The 25,461-nt window shown below is 45.5% G+C and overlaps 1 protein-coding gene across 2 annotated transcripts in view; it reads right to left on the bottom strand.

Moving 5' to 3' along the window:
• Positions 1-22,772: 22,772 nt before the first annotated feature.
• NTRK3 (neurotrophic receptor tyrosine kinase 3) overlaps positions 22,773-25,461 on the bottom strand; it is a 202,119-nt gene continuing 199,430 nt past the window's right edge. Inside the window, exon 17 of one of the 2 annotated variants that reach the window (XM_021530339.4) lies at positions 22,773-23,243. In XM_021530339.4, coding sequence (XP_021386014.1) covers positions 23,058-23,243 — 186 coding nt within the window. In that variant the 3' untranslated portion in view covers positions 22,773-23,057. The remainder of the gene's footprint in view (positions 23,244-25,461) is intronic. The other variant, XM_021530338.4, reaches the window with a different exon arrangement.

Raw genomic sequence — 25,461 nt, 5'->3', positions numbered from 1 at the left:
CCAGGGATTGATAGTGGAAAAACAGCTGGAGACCCAACGTGTCCTTTAGAAAGGGATGAAATGCAGTAAATCCTGGTTATATCAAAGGGAGCAGAAATGAAAGGTAAATTCCCACTTGAGAAGAGGCTTTTTCCCCCTCTGTGCATTTTCCCCACTCTGTTTTTCCATACATGAATTTTCTTGTCCAGGAAGGTTGGAAGATATTTGTAGCCCTGGTTGTTTAAATATTAATCTGTACTTTAAGATTCGTTTGTGTGCGCAAAAGAGAGAGACAAGTGCAGTGGAAATCTTAGAAATGTACATTCTCTCCACTGGATAGAGCTGCTCCAGAGCGTGCAGTGATGTTAGTCAGAGCAGAGATGTTATGTGCTTTGACAGGACCAGTCTATTATGAGTTTCAGAAGTACTAACCTGCAGCAGTCCCACAATATTAGATGGGGTGTCTGGGACCTGAGTTAGCCTAAAATCCATTCAATACTGTCCTATCCTAGAAAAATTGCCTTCCTGAGCTGAAAGTCTTTTCAAAAGTGGTATCTGTGTTACATAAGTGAGGGTGTTTCTTCTGTAAAGAGGGGAAGCAGAGATCAGGCTGGGAAGGTGGGTTCCCAAGGTGCTGGCTCTGAAGAAAGAGGTGTCTGAACACTTTAGTTGGCAACTGAAATGTGTGAGTTGAGATTTATGTAAATCTAGAGTCAAATTCTGCTCTTTCCCTTGCCAAACAACACTCCATGTAACTGCTTATTATTTGGAAGCAATTTTGCTCTCTGATGATTCAGCGAGGAAAGCTGCTGAAACAAAACAGAAGTGAACTGCAGAATAGTTAATATTGTAGAACAGCAAGGAGGCACAGATCATCTTCACTTTTTGGGTCTCAGTCCTCAGTCAAGGCAGATAAGCTTCATCTTCCCAGGGGAGGGTTGCAGTATCTGTGGGCTGTTTTTTCATTCATGCTCTGACACTGAATATGAAGAATATGTATTCAACTATCTGCAAACAAGCTCTAGTCCAAGAAGGTAAAAATCCATAACTAGCCTTGTGAAAACATTTGAATAATGAATAAATAGGAGAGAGATGACAATTTATGCCAAGGAGAAACAAGTAAATATTTTCACTATATGTTTATTCATCTTCCATTAATTGGCATTTTCCACTAAGGTAGAATAGGAGGCTGGAGAGCCAAAGATCACAGAGCTGAGATTTGGGATGTCCCAGTAGCAGTGATTCTGGGGCCTGGCAGAGCTGCTGTGGCAGCATCATTCTGGTGCTGTGGGATGTGATGGAGCTGCACTGAGGCACTCGGTGTATGAGGAAGTTTTCATAGCACCTGCCCACGGTCTGCTCGGCTACATCCCACACATCTCAGGCTTTCACACGTAGCTTTTGCAGGTCTGCAGCTCTTCCAAGCAGATATGAATGATGGAGGAAATGAGAATTTCTTCAGAGAGCAGCGAGTTAATTAATGGCTCCAAAGCACATCATTATAGCAATGAGCTGATGCATTAGAAATCACTTCCAACCAGTGACTGAAGGTCATATCCATGTGCCATGGACCTTGCATGAATGCCCACAGTTTTCTCCATCTTCAGTGAATGTGGTACATCGTTTACTGAATTTGGAATTCAGACCTTTAAAGTGAGTGGGCTTAGGAGCCACACTCCTGAGGTGTTTGAAATAAACTCTGCATCTACTGCATGTCTGAGCTGTGTATCTGGTGAGCTCCCTAGGGTTTTGGAGAAGCCTTTCCAAATGCCTGTGAGTCATATACCACTTCATCATTTAGGTACTGATGTGCAGTGTTTGTTTGTGAGTTCTCCTTTTATTTCTGTAAATTGAATTGGGTTTTTTGGGGGAAAGGCAGGCTCTGGCTTTGCTGTCAGGTGTAACTGGCCTGCAGCTGCTTGTTAAAACTGAGCTGCTCTTCCTTGTGTCTGTATCTCTGAGAAGCAGCAGCAGGCATCGCTTCCTGCCATGGAAGTGCCTCCCAATTCAGGCAACAAGGCATGAGGTGTTATTAGGGAGACTACGAGAGGAGAGAAAAGCAGAGAAGAAGCCTGTCCTAATTTTGACTGGATTGGTGCATCTGTTTGAATGAGAGCATAAATTTGCTGAGCATACTCACTGTTTCACTGGCTCAACTGCATCATCCCCCTGCTCAGCTGTTTCTTCTGGTGGAAGGAGTTGGGGAGGATAAAGGCTTTACATCTCCTTTCAAAGGCTGTGTTTCATTCTGCCTCATTTATGATATTTGTATTGGAAATAAGTTTATTTCCACAGTGTAGGCTTTGTTTGGCAAATGTTAATTTTATAGTCTTTCTGAATCCTGTAGAGAATGCCAGCCTAAAATCTGAGGTGACTTGAAAATTCCATTAATGAGCAATTGCTTTCCTTTTACCAACACAAGTAGAACTTCCAGACATTTTCTTGAGATCAAATGTATCACAGTGACTCTACTTAATCCAAATAAAAGTCGACTCCTTTCGTAAAGCAAAAGTGGATTTGGATGTGCTCCTGAAATTTGAGAAGGAATAGATCAAACTAAAGTATAGATTTCTGGATGTGGTAAGCTGAACTGGGAGCATGCACTGTTAGACCTTCAGGACCTCTGTACCTTTTATCTTTGATTTGAATCCATCTCATCTTTCTAGCAGTCTTTGATTTCTCAAGTGAGTAAAAGTTCCAAATGTCACATATCTGAGGACTGGTATAAAAGGCAGTATAAAAGGTCTTATTTTGGAGCAGTAGGAACCACATGCATCCAGCATTGAACAGCTCCCACATGCTGCAGCTCCATTTAATTGCTGAAATCAGAGATGTTGGGAATGGATTTCATCTGAAAGTCTGATCTCCTAAACTGAAAGGCATAGGACAACATTTGCTCATCCCCTGGAGATGCTGCCAGAAGTCTGTCTCTGATTAGCAATGTTAATGGAGTATTAACATAAGCCACGCCAGCAAGGGAAACTGTAGAACACATTATCATCAGGAGAGCCAGCTGTGTAAAGGCGTGTAAAGATGATGATAAATGTAGTTTGTGGCTTGGGGATCTGGTTGCTGAACTGCTGCATCCCTAATCCAGAAGGAATGGAGCAGGAATGGACACACCAGCCTGCTGTTCTCTGTGCCATCATACCAAAAAGAAATGGAGCAGGCAAAGAGAAGAACAGATGCTGCCTTCACAGGGAAAGGGAGATGAAGAGGACTTCCCAGCCAAGTCAAGACTTTTGCTGTCACAGGTTGAATACTTTTGGCTCAGCTCCGTCTTTCAGCTGTTTAGGATTTTGCCTTGTGCAACGTCTCTGGAAGATTGATCCAGGATCTAAATATTGTGATGTCTCTGATTTCCACTCTAAAAACATCTCCAGAGATACTTTGAACTATTTGTTCTTGTTTTGTAGGTTTTTCCCCCTCTTGACTCAGAATATGTGAATAGTCTGGTCTGAGAGTGAGGCTCAGAGATGTTGTAAAGCTGCTCATTTCCTTTATTGTCTTGGATCTTTCATTGTCAAATATTAGCCATATAAGTCCTACAAATCCTCACACACTTGTCCCACCATATCCCTCAGGATGTCAGTATTTTTTCTCTGATTTTGTACTTGAAATCCAGAACCTTCAAGGGGGAAACTCAGTACATCTGAGCCATATATTGTGGTGGTTTCTGCTTTGCCACGTGGAGAGAGCAATGAGCTCTAGATCAGCTCGGGAGCGAAATGCTTGTACTTCAATGTGACAGCACCACCAGGCACTTTGCAAGACAGCACTGAATCTACTGGCATGAGCTTGTTTGCACAGTTTTCTGGTGGAGCCACACATTTCACCCAGTGACCTTTTTGACATTTTCCTGGTTTCCCTCCTGCAGGAACACTTCAGCAGTGAAGTGCCATACTCTGCTGAACAAACTTGGCATCTCATCAAGCTGACTTATTTGGTATGTATTTACACTTGTAGACTTTAGTACTCTCCTGGCAATTGAGCTTCCTTCCTGCCTACATAAATATGATTTCATTATTAGCTTTGTTTAGTTGTTGTTGTGCATCTGTGTGCTTTCCTTTCCCAAACTGCCAAAGAGAATTGCAGGTGTTGATCTCAATTTGCACCCAAAGCATCCTGAACTCTCTACCCCACCTGCCAACTCTAATAATGAACAGCACTCTTGACCTCCTGCCTAAAACAACCCATGAAAACTCACCCCCATATTTTTTTTACACTGAGGAGTCAGTAAGTTCTGTTAGAGCTGTGGCCTCTGTGGTTTCGTTCGTTTGTACTTAGACAAAAGTACTGGGTTTGTCTCAAAGGTGCTTTTCTGGCTTTTCCCTCTTGCACTTGGATCTGCAGTGTTTACTCAAAACACGGGCTGAGCCAGAGAAGTTGCCTTTGCACAAAGGGCCCCGAAGTGCGTGAGACTCGTCCTGTTCGAGTTCTTGTGAAGTGCAGGAGAAGGTGTTACCAGCACGATCTGGACAGGAAATAAAGCTCTTATTCCCACCATAAATGCTGTCTAGTGGAGCAGGTCAGATGAGAGATCTCATACAATTGCTCGTAGTGTTGAGCCCTCCAAGGGTGTTGGCAGCCTCAGCTCCCACTGATGGGAGTGGTTGGTCCCGCTGGTCAGGCTTTGTGGAGGCAGGTGACGACTTCCAAAATGCCTCCTTGCATGACAGGCTAACTTCTGCTTAGGGGAAAGTGAAGAGCCTGTGGTTGGGTTTCCTCTTTCTTTTGCAGCCTAGGCACTGCTTGGCTGTTTCTGGCCCAGGCACTGCCAAGGCAGCTGGCTTTGGCACCTCAACAAAGATGCAGATGAGCTACAAGCACACAACTTTCCACAGTTCTGAGTTAAACCAGCTGCTGTGCCTTTAGACAGGAACAAGGCAGTTTCTGCACAACCTCTGGACAATTCCTGTATACTGAAACTAATCATAAGTCTCCTCTAATCTCCTACATCACTTTCATTCTATGAAACCTTTGCTGGTTGGAAAAAGATATATTTGTATGCCCTGGAATGAAGATGCACTGAAACTGTGCTAATGCCAGAGGTTTGTACATGCATTATCTTCTCTGTGATCTCACATCCCATGTACCTGGAGTTCTCTCCAGAGAATCTCAGAGTCAAAGGAGAACTGTAGGAAGTGTGGCGTCCACTTCATGTTGTCTTTTATGGGAAAAATTATTGCAGGTGACCATCGCTTGGATGACTATTCTGGATTTTCTTGCAAGCTTTTGCAATGATCTTGCAGAGGAAAATATTTCCTGCATATTTCTTGAAATTAATTTCTGCTCTGAGTCCCAAGACTATGTTTGAATTAAAGTAATTTTTATTCTTCTAAAAAAAAACCACAATCTCACTTTACCAGGTGGGGACCTGGCACTGCAGGGGATGGAGAAGCTGCTGGAATGAGGGTAGATTTGTTTTTCGCCTGGGAAGAGGCCAACAGAAGAGGTTTTATGAGATGAAGGAGAGACAAGGAAAGAAAGTGAAACCAAGCAGTCAACTTGGTAGCTGCAATCTTTGATCAGTGGCTGTCTGCAAGCAGCAACACAGCTCTGTGATTAGATGTACATGCTCATTACATGTTGTACTCTCCAAGCAGGCATTGTAAATACAGCACAACGTATTCTGCTTCCTTCTGCCCAAATATCTTTTTTCATCTATATTGCATTAAGACCTTGAGGCCTATCATCAGGGAGAGAAAAAATACAATTTTCTTATTGTACAATGCATTTCATTCCCAGCTGCTGTATTAAATTTATTCCTATTTGAAGTAGTGTCTGTGAGTATAAATCATTTAAGTTTATATGTTTTTGTTGCTGTGGCAACTGTTTGACTAATTGAATTCCAAAGTGTCTGTCTGTATTTTAGAGCTATGATAAAGGGCACACAGATTCTTAGCAGCAGGAGTCTGTAATGAGATGGGGGGAACAGGCAGTCCTGTCAAAATATGTGCTCAGTCTCCTGGGCAGTGGTACCTTTGGCAATGGGCAAGGAGGACAAGGGCTGGGGAGGAGCCAGAGCTACCTGTGAGCTCTCACTGTGGGTACCATACTCAGAAACAATGTTCATGCCCTTAGCAGGATGGTAAGGCATGGAGAGCCTGTAACTTGGCATTGAGGAGATCATGTTTTACCTCTGTGCCTATTTTCCCCATAATTCATCAGTTCTCAGAGGACATGAAGTGCTGGTGTACTTCATGGTTATAAACAAGCCCAGGTTGTAGTAGGTTCCATCTTCTTTCCATGGGGACTTCAAATGAGCTCCTGGGGCTTATCTACTGTCTGAGATCATGCAAGTGCTCCTAAAGGATTTATTTCCCCATCAGTTTTTAGCAGGAAAAGTCTCCTCAGAGCTATGCCAAAGGACTAGGGAATACTGGAGTGTCCTGAATCTCTCCAGGGATAATTTCTACCCTGTTCTCTCACTTACTATTTTTTTTCCTGCTGCAAAGCAGAGGTGGATATCCTCCTAGACTAAAGCAGGAGGACAAAAGCATTAAAACTTAACTCTTTGCAAGGAAATTGTCCTAGGTGGGTGTAAAGAGCAATTCCTTTGCAAGCAGAATGTTCCAGACAGGAACTGACCCACCTGTGCCATTCCCAGCTTGTTGTGGCAACAGGAATGGGCTCCTTTTTTTGTGTGTTAATTATGTAGGTGTTTATTATGGTCACAAAATGTTAATAGAAAGCCTAATGGAAATCATGCTGGCTAATGAGAAGCTCCCGAATACCTGCTGCTTTTCTCTGGGAATAACAAAAGCCACAATTCAATAGGAAATTATTTGTCCCATTCCTGCCTTGTGCTTTTACCTTGTGATTGCATCTTGTTTTTAACCTTTCATCTGACTCTCTCTGCAACCTGGGGGAAGGCCAGGACCTCTTCATTCTCCCTGCCCAGAGGGCATGCAGGGGTCTGCTTGGCTTCCCTGCTTTCTGAAGGGTAATCTGTGAAGGGTTGTATGGAGCTTGAAAAGGTCACAGGGAGCCCTGAGCAGATCAAGTCCTTCCATTGTCCACTTCCCACAAGGGATGCTGTCCAGTCTGGGGCAAGTGCCTTTGGCCTGACAGCCTCCTCAGCTGCTGTTTATTTTGGTGGGGTTTTATTTCCAGCCAATTAGATGCTCCACCAGCTGCTGCATGCTCCTGAAACCACCTCATCCTGCACAGGCAAAGGCAAACTGCAGCGGGTACTGGGAGCAGGCAGAACAGGGTGACTCCTAGGGAACCTGGTCAAAGTGGGATTTTTTTTTTTCTTTATTGCATTTCAGCTGCTGGTTTATTATTCTGATGCTGAGAAAGGAAAGGGAGCTGTTTTGTGAGCAGTGAGGTGAAGCCTGGTTTGGGACCCCAGAAAGCAGCAGGAATGAATAGCTAGTGTAGCATTTCCAGGGAAGGGAGCAAATTCCTTGTTGAACAAGAGCAGAAGGCAGAAGAATGATGGGTCGGAGTAGGGGCATGTGTGTGTACAGGGTAGGGAGGGGTGTCACACTGAGAGGCTACTGGTGAGAAAGTGGGTGTGTGATGGACTGGGGGTGGGATGTGTTGATTTTTGGGAGAATGGGTGTATATGACCAATATATGCCTTTGTGTTCACCCACATGTGGAGAGCACACATCTCTAACTTCCATAGGGGAGAACAGGTGTCCCTCAGGAAAATAAAAACCAAAATGAAACAAAAAAAAATTTAAAAAAAAGCCCAAACTCAGAAGGCAAAATCCATTGGTGATATTGGAAAGCTGCATGGTTGAAGCTGTGAATGAAGTAAGAGGCTATGCTCACCAGGCAATACGGAAACTCCCAGCTGGGACCAAGTTTCACATTTTTTCCCTCGTGGGCAGAAATTGAATGCTTCTGTCTTTGCCTGCCAAAAATAATAGTTGAAAAAAAAGTGGTCTTACTGCTGCAGGAAGAGCCAAACATTTCCCTCATGGGCTGTCTGAAAGAACAGTTGTGAAAACACCAGATTTCACTGTAAAGGTGGGATTTCTCAACGGTGAGGAGCTGCAAATGAGGCATGTTGCAGGGTCCATATGGAGTTGCTGGTAGGAACTCAATACCAGGCTCTTGGAAGCATTTCAGAAGGGGCTTTCAGGAAACAGCAGAAAAGAAGTTCAAATGACTGGCTCTCAGTGATACAGAATGCTGTAAAAATAGCATCTGAGCATCTCCTGTTACCTGGGCACTGGTACCCAGATCCTGTCGAGTGATTTCTCTGGCATCCATTCTCCCTGCCTTGACATTAACAGGTTGTGCAGATTATTTTATGATCAATAAATATCCAGGCAGACACTGTGAAATTCCAATCAGAAAAATTTACAGCATTAAGGCAGATATTGTATAGCAGGATATAAATAAATAGAAATTGTCAGTCAAATTTCTGGCAGCTGGAGTCTGGTGTCAGTTGCAGTAAATTAAGTGTTACTTCACAAATCATCTTTATAGTTTTTTACAGTAAGTGTATCTGTGCAAAGAGGGGTTTTTTTCAGCTTGCAATGGTAAATATCCTCTGGTTGCTGTGATTTCAGCATGAAGCCTGGAATCAAAGGGAAACAAGTGACAGCAGTGGATTTTGCCATAATCCTGAGATTTGTTCCCAGCCCCAAGATTGGAGTTGAGTTTGGGTGCTGAGCAATCCAAGCAGCAAGAAGCCAACAATATGACAGAGAAGAGACTGGATCCTTCTAAGCCAAGGGGAAATTTCTGCACCCTGGGAAGGCTGATTGATGTAATGCTGCAGAGATCCACCAAAAGGAGAGGAGAAGAATGGAATCCTGTTGTCTCTACCAGGATGAAGGGAGCTGTGATTGGTGCAGGCTGCATCTGGAGGTAGGTGGGAAGGATGGATTGGACCAGCAGAGAGATCACAATTTACTGCAGCTGGGACAGCATTTTACCTACAGATTATTACCTTTTGTTAACAACACTTACCAGCCTGACCAGCAACATAAAATTCCTACAACATCATGTGAAGGTTTCTGTATTGTTGAGATAACTGAAAATGGCATAAATTTTAAGTGTCAGGTTTCTATGAATTAAAGCTGAATGTTCAACATGGAACAAAGAGGAGAGGAGGACCTGCTGGTGGTAGTTTTGTACTTTATTTGAGAAGAGAGAGCTACATAAACTATGTCAGGAGGGTACAGGTCTACACATAGTTTCATCAATCAATAAATGGAGTTGTTAACGTAACACTGAGGATATGATACTTTGAAGAAGACATAGACACATGACCAAGGAGTATTTACAGCTCTAACATACAATATATTTATACTTGAGAGAGAGATCCGTGTGCATCTGTGCACACAGGTACCACTGTGCACACTCGGTGCACGCACGCGCACACGTAAATAGGTATAAAAGGCTTTAAAAAAAACCTTACTTAGTTCAAGAAATGAGTCTGCCTGTCATCTGCAGCAACTGACTGTTTTCAAAGTGGAAAATGGTTTCAGTTCAGGGTGGTCGGGAGTGGAGGTTTCGCTTTGAAATCTCTGTTCTCCATCGGCCATTGGCGGAACCTGAAGCAGGTGTCGGCTGCGTGGAACGCTGGGGTGGGGTGGTGACAGAGGATGTGTGAGGTGAATGGAAGGGAGGGCAGTGGAGTTATGGGAGAGAGGGGATGCACAGCCTCTGGGGCTGGGATAGTAACACGGAGATGAAAAAAATGACCTTTGGTGATGCCATTAAATCATCCTTTATACTAAACATAAATTATCGACACAGTTTTAAAAAAATAATTTTCTGTTTCATTTCAAGGCTGGGGAGAGAGGAAGGGCCAAAGCAGGGCAGGAAGGAAGGGAAGGTCTGGGTAGGGTAAATACCTCAGCACTTTAACAGGTCCCTGGACCTCACTGCAATTTCTTTATTTAAAAACTCTTCATGTAAGTGTGACTAACACTCTATCAGTCATCCCCTTCCAGGGTAGCTCAATGCACATGGTGTGGCAGGTAGGGGACAAGCAGGGACCCTACCTTGGCCTAAACTCAGATCAGAGTTCCTCATCCTCTGAGCTGGAGCCAGTGGAGGTGGGATGGGCAGGCAGAGATCACAGCTTCCTTGCTCTCACCAGATTCTCCCTTAAGGAGTAACTTGGCTTGTTCCCAGCAGGAGAAAATGGTGAATTTTGGTTTGGAGAAGAGGAGACTGCAGTTTAGAGAAGGTTGAGAACCATCAATTCACTTGCAAAATGGCAAATAGGACTCACAGGATGCAAAAGAAGCCCCAGACTAAGCAAACATAGATTGGTGCATAGTGTAAAAAAAAGTCTGCCAGAAAAATAGAAATCAATTCAACATAGACCACCAGATTGTTTTCTGCTCATGCTGTCCTTCTGTGACATTAGCAGAAATTAAAATTAGCTGTTTTAAATAATAGTAACAACACAAATGCCATCAAAATGTCTTTCCTCTGAGCTGCAGAGCAGCACCTTCTGAGGGCCAAGCCTGCCTGCACTGCTGAAGGGCAGTTCAGATGGGAGGAGGAGCAGTTGCCTGGAAAATAAGTCTACCCTTGCAGATTTCTGGAAGGTGCATTTATGGGGTTTTTTTGAGGCCAGCACAGGAAATCAGAGTGATTTTTCTGCCTACGCCATCCTGCTGCCACACAAACCACTGACAGACAGCACTGCTTCAACACACAAACCTTGGAGAAATTACCAGAGGCAAGTGCACAGTGCAGCCCCTAAAAACATTCCCAAGCACAGCCTGAAGACCCCAAGACAGCCTTCACCCAAGAAAGTTGTGTATCCTCAGTCTTTACCTGGGGAAAACTTGCCTCCATGCAAGACCCAGAAGATTCAGAGGGAATTGCAACATTCTTGGAAACCTAAATAAATGTTGATCGCTTGCCTGCCCCAAAATACTTCATTTCTCTTGAAATAACTTACATAAAGCAGCACTTCATTAAGACATGGTGGGGGAGGAGGAGGTAATTTAGTATAGTTATTTATTTATTTTTGTTCTGCTTTAAGCCTATCTATGTAAAGCTCTCATGCAAAAAATTGCCTTCCAGTTTAGCTGAAAATTGAATGGACACTTCTGGGAAAAAATAATAGGAAACTTTTTAAAAAAGCCAATTCTCCTTCACACAAGGAATTAGCTGGTTTTGGAGGTTGAACAGAAAGATTGAGGGGAACTAAAACAATTTAGACTGTTAATACTGAAACCAGAGCTGTCAGAGAGCAAAATGAATGCAGTTAAAGTTATGGTGTTGGTAGGTTTGAAGTAGAAATTGTGGGCCTACAGGAAGCCCAGCAGAACTGAAGGTTTGGAGAATCATTCAGGACCCATTCGGATGAGCACCATCATTCTGTAGGGACTCCTTCCTCACATCTGTAGCTCTTCCCCAGCCAGGGCTCTCTTCTGCTTCACCACAGCTCCTATCTGACTTTCACCACCCTCTTGATCACTGACCCTTCACTGGGAATCAAGTTCTTGTCCATTTCCTTCTTCTCCCTGTATTCCAGTAGGCTTCTTTGATCCTTCCTCTTAGTATCATTTCCTCTCGAAGCCCCTTATTAAATTATCTTTGCCATCCCCTGCAAGCTCATCCTTTCTGACTCCCAGACAGCTCTAAGCATCAGAAGTCTGGCCTTAATCCCTTATTTTCAATATTGCTACTTCCAAGTTTCAAAGTCTTGTGTCTCAGACACTTCCCAGTCCTCTCTGTCTCTGAGTGTCCATCCACATGTCCCATTGTAGTAACTTCCAGTCACAGCTGGGGAGTGTGTGGGAGGTGGGATACAGAGGAAATTGCTTCTAGGAAGCAGCATATGTTGAGTGGGGGGAATAGCCCAACTTTCTGCCCTACTTTTCTGGCTCTTCTTCTCCACACTAAATTTTTCAGGCATGTAATGAGCCTGCATGCTCCTGCCCAGCAGCTTTTCACCAGGATGAATAGTTCCAGGAGATATTCAACCCTAATTTGAGGGTGTTGCTTCCTTTGTATGATCCAGGAATACCTGTGGGATGAAATCCCAAATATGCAGGCTGAGCAAGATGAAAGCTGAAACAATTGCCTTTTTTTCCTCTGTGAGATAAGACTGCTTCTCCATTTGGGGCTCTGCCTGTTGGTGCCTTCGTGGCTCTTCATCTTTGTCTGACTCTTCAAGGCCAGGCTGGACAGGGCTTTGTGCAATCTAGTTGGGTGGGAAATGTGCCTGCCCATGGTAGGGGTGTTTAAACTAGGTGATTTTTAAAATCTCTTCCATGCTATGATTCTATGATTATGACAACCCTGCACTACTCAGTAATATGACTTTTTTTTTTTTTTTTTTTGGTGAACGAAACTTCCAGTGGCCACAGTGTCATTTATATGTCCCTTACTTGCAATTTGCCAAGAGATTTGTCTGTTTGCCCTTTACCAACAGTAAATGCAATTGATGGATGAAATCTGAATCACATGATGCTTCCAATAAAATAAGGATTCTCTTTCTAAAGAGCTACCAGCATAGTATCTCTCCATTTGTCAAACTGTCTCAATGGATGAGAAGATAAGAACCTTCCACAGTCAAAATTAGAGTTGGAGCCTTCGTAGGTGGAGCACCAGTGCAGGAAAAAGCGGGGCAGAGAGTTTGAAGGAAAAACTGGTTCTCTCTTGCATTGGAATGATTGGTTTGTGTTTTAAACCATCCCTCCTCCACCACCTGAAAACAAGATACCATATAATGATGTCACACTGGAAAAACACATGGGAGAAACGAACGGCGGGTGTGACAGCAGTTCCCCGGGCAGTGTGGGCACGATTCCTTCCGAAGTGGGGTTCTCCATCGGAGCGCGGCTCCTCCCGCGGCGGCGGCCGGAGCGGGCGGTGCCGCTGTCCGCGGTGCTGATCCGCAGGGACGCGGCTGTCCGTCTGTCCGTCTGCTGAAATCTCCCTCTTACCAGGAGACTGGGGACTGAACTGCTGTAGGCTCTTTGTGAACACTACTTGAAGCAATTAGGGGTTGTAATTTAAAAAATAAATAAAAGAAAGGGCACACCAGGCACTTGCTACTGAGAGGTGCTGGGCTATAAAGCTGTTGCATCATCCAGCAGGATCCAGTCTCTCTCAACCTCCCCTAAATCTGCCTCTTAATTTCAGTCTCCAGGAAGGCCATAAGCCAGGATTTGTTCTGTATTAGCAGAAGAAGGAGAAAAAGGAAATTAAAAGTGAGAGAAGGTTTGAGCTGCTCTTGTCCTAGTGGCCAATGTTCTTGGTTACCAGGGTGAATATTCTGTGTCTTTTCTCATGTACAGCAGTGGATTTTCTTATATTATAAACCAACCACTGTCTTTTCTGATGCAATGTTTGTTGGTTGGGATTTTTTTTCCTCTTGTAGCATTTCTCTCTCTCCTGCCGTTCTGTTCCTAACAGTGCCTCTCAGTATCTACAGCTTAACTGACTTCAAAGTTGTGGGTCATCAACGCCTTCTACATTTAGCCTGGAGTTGCACAAGAAGGTTCAGTTGCACAGGAACAACAATTCAGTCTCTTGCTGATTTCTATTGTTTCAATCTAGCTACATAAGAATGAGGCTGGACTGGAACAGGTCACAGCCGGAATCAATCCCAACCATCTCTCCAGCAATCAGAACAACCTGCTGGGAGCTGAGTAACGGCTGAATTCTTGGTGAGAGAAATTATAGGCATAAAAACAAAATCAAATATACTCGTGTGCTCATTCAACATTTCAAAGCATATTTATAGGTACTGCTGTATGGCATCTTAAATATCAGAGTTTAAAAAGAAGCTGGATCACTGCTGTTGAGGAAAATAATTTTTCTGTTCTGTCACTTTCACTATCTCTGCCCCTGATGAAAAAGGGAGAGAAAGACACTGAATTACACACCCATTCAGCCTCTGTCATCACTTCTTTGGGCTGTTTGGAGAGTCCTGGGAAGGATCTGTGAAGATTAGGAGATCTGAGGGTCATCTGAAGGTCATTCCTCAGCACTGGTGTAGGAACAAGAGAGCTGGGCAGGAATCTGAAGCTCAAAAAAAGCTGGATATCTCTTTCTGTATGAAGAGGTGATGGCTCAGTAGGTGAACAGATGACTTTGCAGTCCTAGCTGAGACCCTTCCTTAGACTGCTCCACTGTATTCTTCTCCTGCACCCAAGTCCTGCTGTCATTGGGAGGAAAAGCTGAAATTTTACCACTGATGAAAATCTCTACACAGGGGAAATATTTCCACCTTATTTCTTCACTTTTCAAAACGACTGAATATTTGAGAATGTCTTAGATTTTAGGAGGGAGAATATCCTTCAAAAAAATTCCCAGGATCACTGGAAAATGGACCTGCATTCATTATAGAGAGGTGAGGCAGAGAGCTACAGCCGCCAAGGCCTGTATTGCAATTGTCTGTGAGAAACAGCACTGAGCAGCTAAGAGTATTTGTCTTGGGAACTGTAGTCAGTGAACCTTGGGTGGGAACCAAGCTAAATCAGCAAACTTGCTGTTGGTCCAGGATCAGAATGAGCTAAAACTCCTGTATCGCATGCCTGAGACTCAATTACTGTGTAATCTCTGTGGCATAGACATCTAGGAACCTCTGTGGATAGCAGATGGCTGCTGAATGGTGAGAGCAGATGACAGATTCTGGGCAGTGCTAAACCAGAAGACCTCAAATCCTGATTACAAAAGTCAGTTCTTGAGGTTAAATCAAGCCAGGCACCTGAGCAGAAGGGATTCATGCAGCATTGCACAAAGCCAACACACTACCAGACATGGGAGGGCTCTTGTAAAAAGCTCCACCTGCCCTCCTCTCCCCAACACACATTCACATATGCTGCCACATACAGGAAAAAATATCAAGGTTATGTGTTTCCTGAAATATGGTTGGCTGAATAAATACACTTACTGAGAACTCTTTGTAAAACAATAGCAGAAAGAGTAACAGTGCATCGCTGCCATGGGAAATAAAAAGGAAAGTAACCCAACTGCAATTCAGCTAGAATCATTCCAAACCCCAAAGGTTGGCCTCTTTTTTTTTTTCTTTAATGTGTCTGACATTTTATGGCATCAATAATGCAAACAAAGAGGAAATCATATTTGCAGAACACTAATGCACGGATGTCTAAAGCGAAATACAATACTGATTACTTTTTAAATGAAGCCACCAGTTTTGATGTGCTGTGGTGGTTAAATTGGTCCATCAAATTCCTTCCAAAGTAAATTCCAGTCCAAAGCAAGAGCTTGACCTTTTCTATAACCCTGGGTAGCCTTTTCAGCTGTATTCTGATTGGAGGTAATAAATGTTAGTTTGAAGGAATCTTCCTGATGGGTCGAATTACAGAAATGTCACAATTCCTCCTCAAGTTGAGGGGAAACTGAAGATATCTCACCTCTTCACAGGCTGTCCAAAACCTTTGTCAAATATAATGGCAAGGCTACTGTGAAGAGCTGTGGGTGAGAGGAGAGATGGGCTCTGAAAGAGATTTCTAGATGTACTATTGGGATTTTTCCCTTAGGGCTAGTAGTTATCTCTTCAGCACCTGATAGATTTTCACTCGCCTAGAACCTCCTGCAGATGACTGCAGAGCAATGTCTGAGTAGGAAAATAAGTGAATGAATAAGCAGGTGTGGCAAAACTATACAAAGAAACCTTCCCTTCCTTTTCTATATTTTTTACATGTTTTGTTTTGGTTTTTTTTTTAAATAATCTCAGAGATGCATCTTAAGAACCCCAGACAGGATTGTCTCTGCTAGCACAAAAGTGAAGAAGCTGATGTGGTCCTGCCTAGGAAATCCCACTGCTCAAGCTCCTCCTACAGCAAAAGACAGAAGGACTTGGGGTCAGGCCTATGCTTTCAACTTATCAGCAGGAGCATTCATTTCTGGAGCCAAGGGGCTTCTTTTGCAATGTCTTCTGACTTGCACTGAGTTAACTCTGTGAATTTCTTTAATTCATGCAATTGTAGTTTGGTAGACAGGGTTCATTCTGTGCCTGTGTGCTGGTGAGTAGGATTGGATGCCACCATCTCACATCAGCTGGGAGTTTGTCTGCCATTTAGATCACATCTGATCAGAGCTTTGTGTTTGGGGGATTGTATGTCTTGGAAATAATCAGTGCAAGCAGCTAATTGCCTCTAGTTAACTAGTGCCTTTTAATTAGGACTGTACTGCTGGCTGGATACATGAAGGGAGCTGTTTGTCACTGGCAAAAATTTCAGCCTTGTGATGTAAACCTCTTTGGGGAATTAGAAAAAAAATACAGGCTGGAGCTATTGTCACTTTAGCACAGCAGAAAATCAGTTTCAGCAGAACTGGCCTGGATGAGGTTGGAGTCGTGCTTTGCTGGGGTCAGAAATGATAGCAGCTGCTCCCCACCCCTTCCTCCTGTGCAGAAGGGTGGGACACTGTGGGCTTCAGCTGGGATTTACAGGAGATACCCCACATGCATTACAATGAGCGTTGCTGTAAAATTCACTGCACAGAGGTTAATCTAGATGTCAACACTGCCTGACAGCAGTGAAATTACTCCGGGGCAGTGCTCCTTCTGAAGTCTTAATATAACAGTCAATTCCATCCTGCCTGCAGGAAATGAAAGTTTTCTGCTTTGTGTGCGGAATCATCCGGCGCCAATTTTCTCACTGTTTGAAGTCCAAACTGTTTGTGGTCTTGGGATTCACCTCACATTAAGACTTTCACTTCATTTAAAAACTCTGCTAGTGAAGTCCTGAGAACTGCAAGGACAGGAGCTGCACAGGGAGAAAAAGAAGAGGGCATGGAGGGAGAAATCTGATCTCACCTACCACACTGAAATCAAACTGCTTCACCGGTCCTCTGAGCTCAGTAGAGGGAGGGAATGCAGAAACTCAGTTCTCTGAGTATCAAGCAGCAAAGACTGGAGAGGCTGGAAACCAGCAGAGAGCAAGAGAAAACATGCAAGAAGACATTTGGACCGCCCAGAGCTATGATTTTCTTTAGAGGTATTTCAGCCCTTCCCTGCTGGGACCTTGTCCTAAGCTGCCAGTAGTTCTGCAGTTAAACTTCCCCTCAGAACAACGTTCCAGTTTGCAGCAGTGGGATCAGTCACTTGTGCTGGGAGGGAGAGCAGTTCCTGTGGAGGACTCCTGACAGCGTGGGGAAGCAATGGTTAGATTTGTGATGCCTCTTCCCCTCTCAGAGATGCTAAAATTGTGGGACTAACAGAAGAGCGGAGGAACCAATGGTCATTCCTTTAATTTGGAAAGAGCTGTCAGATTGGGTCTGTGAGAAACCCGAGCCTCCAACATGAAAGTGATCTACCAATTTACTTGACTGTTGGGGAAAGCTGGAATATATTGTCCTTCCTTCTTTTCAGTCTCTTATCTCTTTCCACAGTTCAGTTTTTCAAAACTGCAAGCAATAGGACTCCAATCACGTCTCTCAGGGAGAAGTTTCATGGCTCAGTGTTGCATTGGAAAGGAAAAAGAGGCACAAGAGAGATGGAATTCTCCTCCATTCCTCCCAGAACAGCGACTGACATCTCTGCCTGTGTCATTTATGACACTGCCAGCCAGAACAGATGTTTTGAAAACACCTACTTTCTCCAGGCTGGAAACTCAATATCTCTACTTTCAAGGACAGCAACAAAGGGAAAAGAATTTTTAGGATTTAGCAGCTATGTAAATATTAAATGGGTACTGATGTAAGACACGCCTTGGTGCGGGAGTGGAGAAGCTGCCTTAGATTTAAGCAAGTCTATCCACTCCTGAAAAGCAGTACTGATGGGGGGGATTTTCTCTTCTTCTATTTTTGGAACTCATTTGGACACACCACCATATGCCAAGGCTCTATGAGCCCACCATTCATCAGAAAGCCACTGAACATAAATGGAGAAGAAAACTTGTTTTACCAAGACACGCCTGTGCCTGTGAGTCTCAGCCTGTTGATGTCCAGAGCCTTCCAGCTATCAGAGGAGCCACCACAGCGTGGTATCACAGCCAGGATCTCCTTTATTCCCCTTGCTTATTCTCATCATTGCCCTACAGCCAGAGAACACACCTAGAGCTTTTACAAAAACATTGGGTACAAGCCATGGCTGTAGTGCTTCAGCTGATTCCTGGCCAGATCAGGAAAGGATGTAGATACTCCCTGGGGAGGGAGGAAATTAGAAAGATTTAAAAACAAACTTTTTAAGATTACATGCTGAACAAACTGTTTTCACACAGACTGGCACATGAAGGAATGCTGATCAAGTGTTCCAAACTACCTCTGGCTTTGGGGGCTTGTGGTGACCGTGTCTGCAATCTTCACCCCATATCCTGAAGTAAAGAAACCTACACATTTGAGTTCTGTGAAGTAAGAGCCTTTCATGTGAAAGGAAACAGCTCATATGATACTTCTGTCTGTGCCCCTGAAACAGCATAACTTTTGAGACCTTCTTTTAGTTGTATTTTCTTACAGGAAAAAAAAAAATACAGAAAAGCACAAAGCCTAGTGATTTTGTTTCCCACCTGTATAAGTGGTCCCTTGATTTTATCGGTTTCTGCCTTCTTTTTAAACCAGTATTTGCCCAGCTTCACAGATAACTTGTCCTGGAGCTGCAGTACCTTGCTATTTTCTTTTGTTTTTGCTTGTACCCATTGTGCTACTTAAAATTCTACACCACACTCCCCAAATCTGTCTTGATTTCCCAACCCAAGATACTCAGTTGCCTCCTAAAACCAGCTTTTCCCTTTCCTTGGCTCTTTTATTCCTCCACACATTTTCTCACCTTGTTCCACCCACTCCTAGGGACAAGCAAACAGCTCAGAGCTAACGATGTCTCTCAAGCAAACAGCCCATTTAAAGGCATTCCACAGTTTTCACTTTTGTCTGAGCAGCAGAGGTCCCAGAGTCACCCATCTGCAATTCAGCACCCTGCAGACCCAAGGATAGGCAGTTCAGACTTTTTCACCTCCCAAAATCCATGCACTGAGGGACATTTGAAAAGGCCAGATGGGCAAGTTTTGCAGGACGATGGACATTCAGTCTGGCAGACCTCTGCATCTCTTCCCTTTGCTACATTTCAGCTTCTGTCTTGCAACCTGACAGACTGGAGTAGAGAGAAATAATGGCAGGAGAAAACAAACCAGGTCACTGATGAGACCCTGAGGCTGGAGCCACATTCACTGCCTGCAGTTTGCAGCCCTGGCACAAAATTTCCACCTGTACCATGCACCAAAATAACACCTTCACTTCCAAGAAAGCATCACTTCAGTGACACCCTTGGGTGACTGAGTTGGTGCAAAAAACTTTTATTTTTAGGGAGCAGCATGCAGCTGGGACAGGGAGGAAAGACCTTATGGCCCCTTCTCAGCTGTGCTCAGACTAGTGTTCCTTCCAGCTCCCTTTCACAAGTCCCTTGAGAAAACTGCAGCTGGAAGAGGCTGGGGGTTGGGAAAGTCTGCCTGGATGTGTTGGAAATTTGGCCTGGCTTGCCCCAGAGCTGAGTGAGACATGTTCCTAGGCAGCAGAGATAGCTCTCTGCTCTGAGTAGAGGCAGGGCATAGGGAAGTATCTCTCTGAGAAATAAAAAGCATGAACTCATTTCTCTTTGACTCCAAACACTCAGATGTTGATACTCTGTGAGAGTTTACCCCAAAATCTGCTTTTCTTCTCCTCATGCATAGCCCCATCACAGAGCCCCTCTTCCTACAGGGAAGATCACCAGTCCAAGCTGATGGGAAGCTCTCTTCTGCTCCAGGAAAGGTGCTTCTGGAAATGAGGTCTCAGGGTGTTCACCAGGAATGCAGCACAGCTGCTTTCCCTCTTCCCCTCCAAAACTGTCATGCCAAAAAGGGATGCAGCAGTTTCTATCATGTGTTTGAACAAAAAGCCATCTTCTCCTTGATCCCAACAAACCTCCATCCAACAATGACAGGCCAAGGGGGCCAGAGCAGATGTCACAGCACAGAACTGCAGCTTATCCAACTCTTCTGAGCAACAGTTCCCAATTAACTCTGATGGAAGGACCTTTCTCCAAGGCTGTCACTGCCCATGGTGGGGCAAAGAGCAAAGCAGCCAGAGCCTGAGCATCTCACCACCTTCTTCAGTCATTTACCATCTTATGGGGACACATAAACTCTCCTCACAGGCCAACTAATCCTAAACAAGCAGCATCAAGGTTCAGTGTCAAACTTGGCTCCTGAGCTCACCTCGTTGTTGTGACAGCACAAAGAGGTGGTGAAAGGGACAGGGTGGTGGTGCTGGGGAGGAGGGGAAGGAGGAAAGAAGTGAGGAAGGGAGGATGTAGCTGCTGTGCAGCTGTGATGAAGGAACCTCATCAGTTGGGAAGCAGTGTCTGTAAGCGACTTCGTAGTGTAAAAGCCCATGACATTGGCCAAAAAAAGAAATGACAGCATGGGAGTGAAAGAGAGGAATGAACAAAACTGTGGCCTTGTGCAACCTGGCACAGTACCTGGGAGCCACTTGGGGTAAGAGACAGGCTGCCCCAGGAAAGGATTTTCTCCTGGAGATGCTGGACAATTAACAGCCATTGCTTATTCTCTCCTTGTGTTGAATCTCCAATCCTTTCAGCCAAGCAGCCTGCACACAAAGGGAGCCAGGCTGGGGGCAGCAACCTTTTAACCAGTCTTTTCCCCTTTCAAAGTTGGTAGTAAGTAGGCAGAATATCCTCTTCCAAAAGAGCAAGACTCTGCTATGGAGAGGCAGCATGGTACAGCATTCCTGTGTGTGGACTCCTGGTGCTGGCCCACAGCCTTGTCCATGACCATGCCATCTCTGGTGATGCTGTGAGCACCTGGTGTCTGTTCCGTGGCAGTCTGTCCAGGCCCCACTGGCATGAGTCTGTCCCATGAGCCCAGATCTCTCTAACAGGCAAAGTCATGTCCTCACTCCCATGAGGCTACTGCCACCCACCATCTCCCACCCCAGGCTCTCACTCCACATTGCACAGACACAGAATAAACGCATAGCTGCTGTTGCCACCACAATCCTCCTTTTCTGTCTGAAACATCAGACAGGTCATGCCAGTGCCATGAGCGAGGGACATTGACTGTCAGGAGACACGGGGCATGGGGAGAGGATGCAAGACCTTCACTTTCAGTGCAAACCATAACCAGTCACCTAGCTGCCCTTGCATCCTGGACATGAATATCACTCTGGCCATGGGGAAGGAGCCAAGATCCCTTCTCTGTCTCCTCTTCCCCCATCTGCATTGCCTTCCACAAGTGCCACATCTGAGCAGGCTATTTTTGTACTGGCAGTTGTTGCCTTCTCAAAATTGCCTTGACAATGCCTGTGCCACCCGTTCCCTGCCTCCTGAGAGCAGCTGCCAAGCTGAGGTTCCCCCTCATCCTCCATAATCCGTATGACAAAAAGGCCCAGAAAGGTTCTGTAATTTCAGCCCAGTCTGGAGAGGCAGGATTCAGCATCTGACTGAGTGTCTCCCCAGGTCAGGATTATTTTCTGCTCCGGGGAGATCGGCCATAGTGAGGATGCTGCTGTCTCTCCCTCCCTGTCCCCACCACCCCCTGTTGCTGCCTGTCAGGCCTTTCTCCTCATTGGGATGCAAGGCTGGCCGCTGCGGCCATCCGCTGAGCCGTCTGCTCCTGGAGGCACCTTCCCCTCCTTCCCCCCTCCTCCCGGGGCTGCCTGTGGAGCTATTCTTCAGCCTCTGCATTTCACAACAGCTCAAAGGCAGATGCATCAATCCTTTCAGGGGATGGGGACGTGAGGAGAATGGCAAGGGAGCTGCAGGCAGGTGTTGGTAGGTTCCCAGCCATCTCACAAGCCTGGTCCCCCTCCCTGTCCCCCACTGGCTTGTGCCTGAGGCTTGGACTGAGGCATGGGACAGGAATGGGGAAGGGGAGAGGATGGGGGGGAAGAGCTCTGGGATATGCTGACCCCACAGAATGCCCAACAGGCGTGTTCCCAGCTGTCTGCACCCTACGGGCTTTCCCCCATGCGGAGAGCAAGGATCCAACCCTGCTCACCGAAAGTTTACACCAGGGGTCGATTTGGCCCTGGTGCAGACAGATGAGGACAGGGGAACAACCCCATGGCCACCAACCAGCCCCATGGCCACCAACCAGCCCCATGGCCCCTAACAGCCATAAGGGTGGGGTGGAGCGGGGTTGTTCCTCCTGAAGTGACGCCTGTGCTGGACGCCCTGGGTGAGCAGCACTCCTGTCTCACACACTGGAGTGGGTTGGGGATGATTCGGGACCGGGTCCCCAGGGCCACCCCTCGACTCCCAGGCTTGGTCCCGTGGCTCTCCCAGCTCTGGCAGAGGCTGGAGGGCTGGGGCAGGAGCCTGCAGCCTGCGGGAGGGCGGCTGCTCCCCAGTGTGTGTTTTACCCGTAGGTGCCACAATCCTTTGACTGTGTGTTTGAAAGCCTTGAGTCTATACATTTAAGAATCAGCAAATTAGAAAAATTGTCCTGAAATGTCGGAGGGAGGAAAAAGGCAGGAAGGCAGAAAGGGATGAGGAGGGACTAAGGGGAAGGGGTTGGTAAAAGAGAGTTCATCCAGGGGCACTGCCCTGGCTTTGTGCCCATCACCTGCGGGCTGGCAAGGAGGGAGGGAGCAAGGACGAAAAGGGAGGACTGATTTCACACATTCAGTGCATATCATACAACCAGGGCAAGGCTTTCTTCCTGCAGCTCCTACCCAGGATGGCATCGCTGCCACAGCCAGTCTAGAGCCCTGCCCAGCTGCCCGAACCATACTCACAGCAGGGTTACATTTCACTGCTTGATTGCTCGGGGGAAAGATACCTTCTCCTTTCTTTCTTTTTTTTTTTTTTTTAATTATATATAGATTTTTAAGTACTTTTTCTCCCTTTTTTGTTTCTTTTTTTTTTTTTTTAATATATAGTCTCACAATTTTCTGTAACAGCAGCTTCTTTCTGTATTGGTGTGGAAGTTATATATAGAGAGATATCTATAAATATATATAAGCCAAACTGCCTTACAGGTTGTTGTTCTGTGGGATTTTTGTTGGTTTGCTTTTTGTTTTGCTTTTTTTTTGTTTTCAGTGTTGTATGTGTAGCAGGCACTTGAGTTTATATGAAGATGTTTGCTTGGGAGCTGAGGGGGAAAGGGTTTGGGAGGGGGAGAGGGAAGGAAGGACGGGAGGAAGGAGCAGGGACTTCCAACAAGTGGCCACTGCTAGCCAAGGATGTCCAGGTAGATTGGTGTGGCCTTGCCCAGAGCATGGAGGATCTTGTAGATCTCCTTGATGTTGAGCCGTTGCTGAGGTTCCCTCTGCCAGCAGCCCAACATGATGTCATAAACCTCCTTGGGGCAGACTCGGGGCCTCTCCAAAACTCGGCCTTGGGTAATGCACTCAATGACCTGAAAGAAAGAGAGAAAAGAAGCACTGAACACCAGCTGGGCAGCTTATGGAGGGTGTCCTGTCCTTGATACTGCTTGGCTGATGTGGCAGCATTTAGTGAATGGGAGCACTGAGAAGCCAAATCTCAGATCTGCACATCTTCAATGATCACCTATTTGTTGCTAATGATGATTTTACCATGAAAAGTTTGTCTTCACCTGCAGTTTTTCAGGTCCCAAAAAAACCTTCCCCATTTGACACCTACCTACCTCAATGCACTCTCCAAAGAGGAGGCACAAGGAAATGATATAGGTTTTAATTTATCATGTAAGCTTTTCCTGCTAAATGAAGAAGGAAAAGAAGTCTTAAAATCCCCAAAGTACAGGAATATTTTGCACAGCTGAAATTATATTTTTCTTGTCTGAAAACCAAGAGTCCTTTCCATTGCAAAGCCCAGGAGAGGTTTATAAGGAAGAGTTCAGAGCATCTTTTCCTACATACTTCTCCTCTCTCTGACATAGAAAAGCAACTAAAATAATGAAATTTCATGTCAAATCACATCTGTGAAGGAGAAAAAAAATTACAATGCTATCACTCTGTTTTGGGTCAGATCCGTGCTACTAATGAGAAAAATGTGAGGTCGTGGATAACAGTAAAGTCTCTTCAGAGGGATGCCATTGGAAAGGACTCCCTATGGGTCTCTTTGTGTACTGTTTACCGGAGGAATGACTGAAAAGGAAAGGGAAATATGAGTTTCCAGAGAGCTGCTATTACTGCCTGGCCTCCTTGGTTGGGGTTGATGAGTCCCAGCATTGCAGCGTGCGAGCGGCCTGCCACGCTCTGCAGATAAACACCAGTCCCAGGCAGCGTGTGGAGGGAAGCCACCCAGCAAGAGGTGCTTGGAGTTTATGATTTATGAATAGAAATGGTCCCACCATGCAGCTCAAGGGATACTTATCACTGTGCTGTTTGCATATAAATACAGAGGGGAGAGATTAGGACCTGCTGAAAGCAGGGAGAACAAGAGACAACATGAAGAGAAGCCTGCATTGCCACAGAACTGCTGGATGCTCACTGTGGGGAGGAAGTGAGTTATGGTTCCTGTCAAGACATCCTGGACATGCACAGGAACCCTGTGCTGGGCTCTTTCTCTCCAGGGCAAAGGAAAAGCATAGACAGAAGTTAAAGGACTGGCTGAGTGGTGCCCTGCTTCATTCCTCCGCTCAGAGAGGGTTTCTCCCATCCTTGGAAAATGCTGTGGGGGTATGAGGCCATGCAGGTGGCACAGGAGGGAGTGGACATCCCAGATTTGCCAACACCAACACCCAGCAGGGGCGATGCTTGGCCAGCCTGGTGCTGCTCCTGGTCCAGTTCTGGCAGCCAGGAGCTTGGCACAGGCTCATTGACCTGTCCCTCCATGGGCTCTGCCCCTCCATGGGGCTCTGGCACTGCACCTGGACTGCCATAGCGACTTGCTGTGATGCCACAGCATCCAGGAGCTGGTGGAGGTGTCAGTCCTCTGCAGCCACATGGGTTCTGCGCATCCCTCCACAAGCTGTGAAAGATGAGACTGATGAGAGCTAATGTGGCTCCCTCCCACAGGAGTATTCCACCAGGATACTGTGGCCAGCAGGCAGAAAGAAGTGGACAAACCAACAGGTAAGGGAAGGATCATATTTTATCCCAGGGATGGTAGCAAACAAATACACCCTCCAGATTAAGGGTGGCTGTTTTCAGCCCTACTGCCCTGCAAAGGAAACTGAGGCAGGATGCATGGGCAAAGCCAAGCTGTCACGCTCCAGCGTGCCTATTGCCCATGTTCAAGCTCCGTGTGCTCATTTGTGTGTGTTTGTATTTGCCCTCACAGGGAAATGCAAGAGCAGCTCATTAAATAGCGTGACAAATAACTTCTGTCGCTGTCGATTCCATTGTTTGTGCCTCTGAAATGTTTGCGTGTGCTACTTTGGGATGTACAGTCAGGCCCCATTGAGCACACGAATGGGCAAGTATTAGAGCTGTAAAGCAACACCTTGGATTTGCCATCTCTGCAAACTCACTTAATTAAGGGATCTGTATCCAGAAAGCAGAAAATGCACATTTTTCATTACAAAAGGTGAAATTTCTGAAATCCATTAGATACACAGTAGGATAAAAATGTTCAAGGTTCCCACACACTGCTACGTCAAAGCATCTTTTTCCTCTTCTATAATACCTCCTGCTATTCCAAGCAAAAATCTT

This window comes from Lonchura striata, chromosome 10 (assembly GCF_050655825.1).
Source record: "Lonchura striata isolate lonStrDom1 chromosome 10, ASM5065582v1, whole genome shotgun sequence".
In the NCBI taxonomy this organism is placed as follows: Eukaryota; Metazoa; Chordata; class Aves; order Passeriformes; family Estrildidae; genus Lonchura; species Lonchura striata.
Note: the sequence above shows the minus strand (reverse complement) of the source record. Positions and strands in the feature narration are given on the sequence as shown.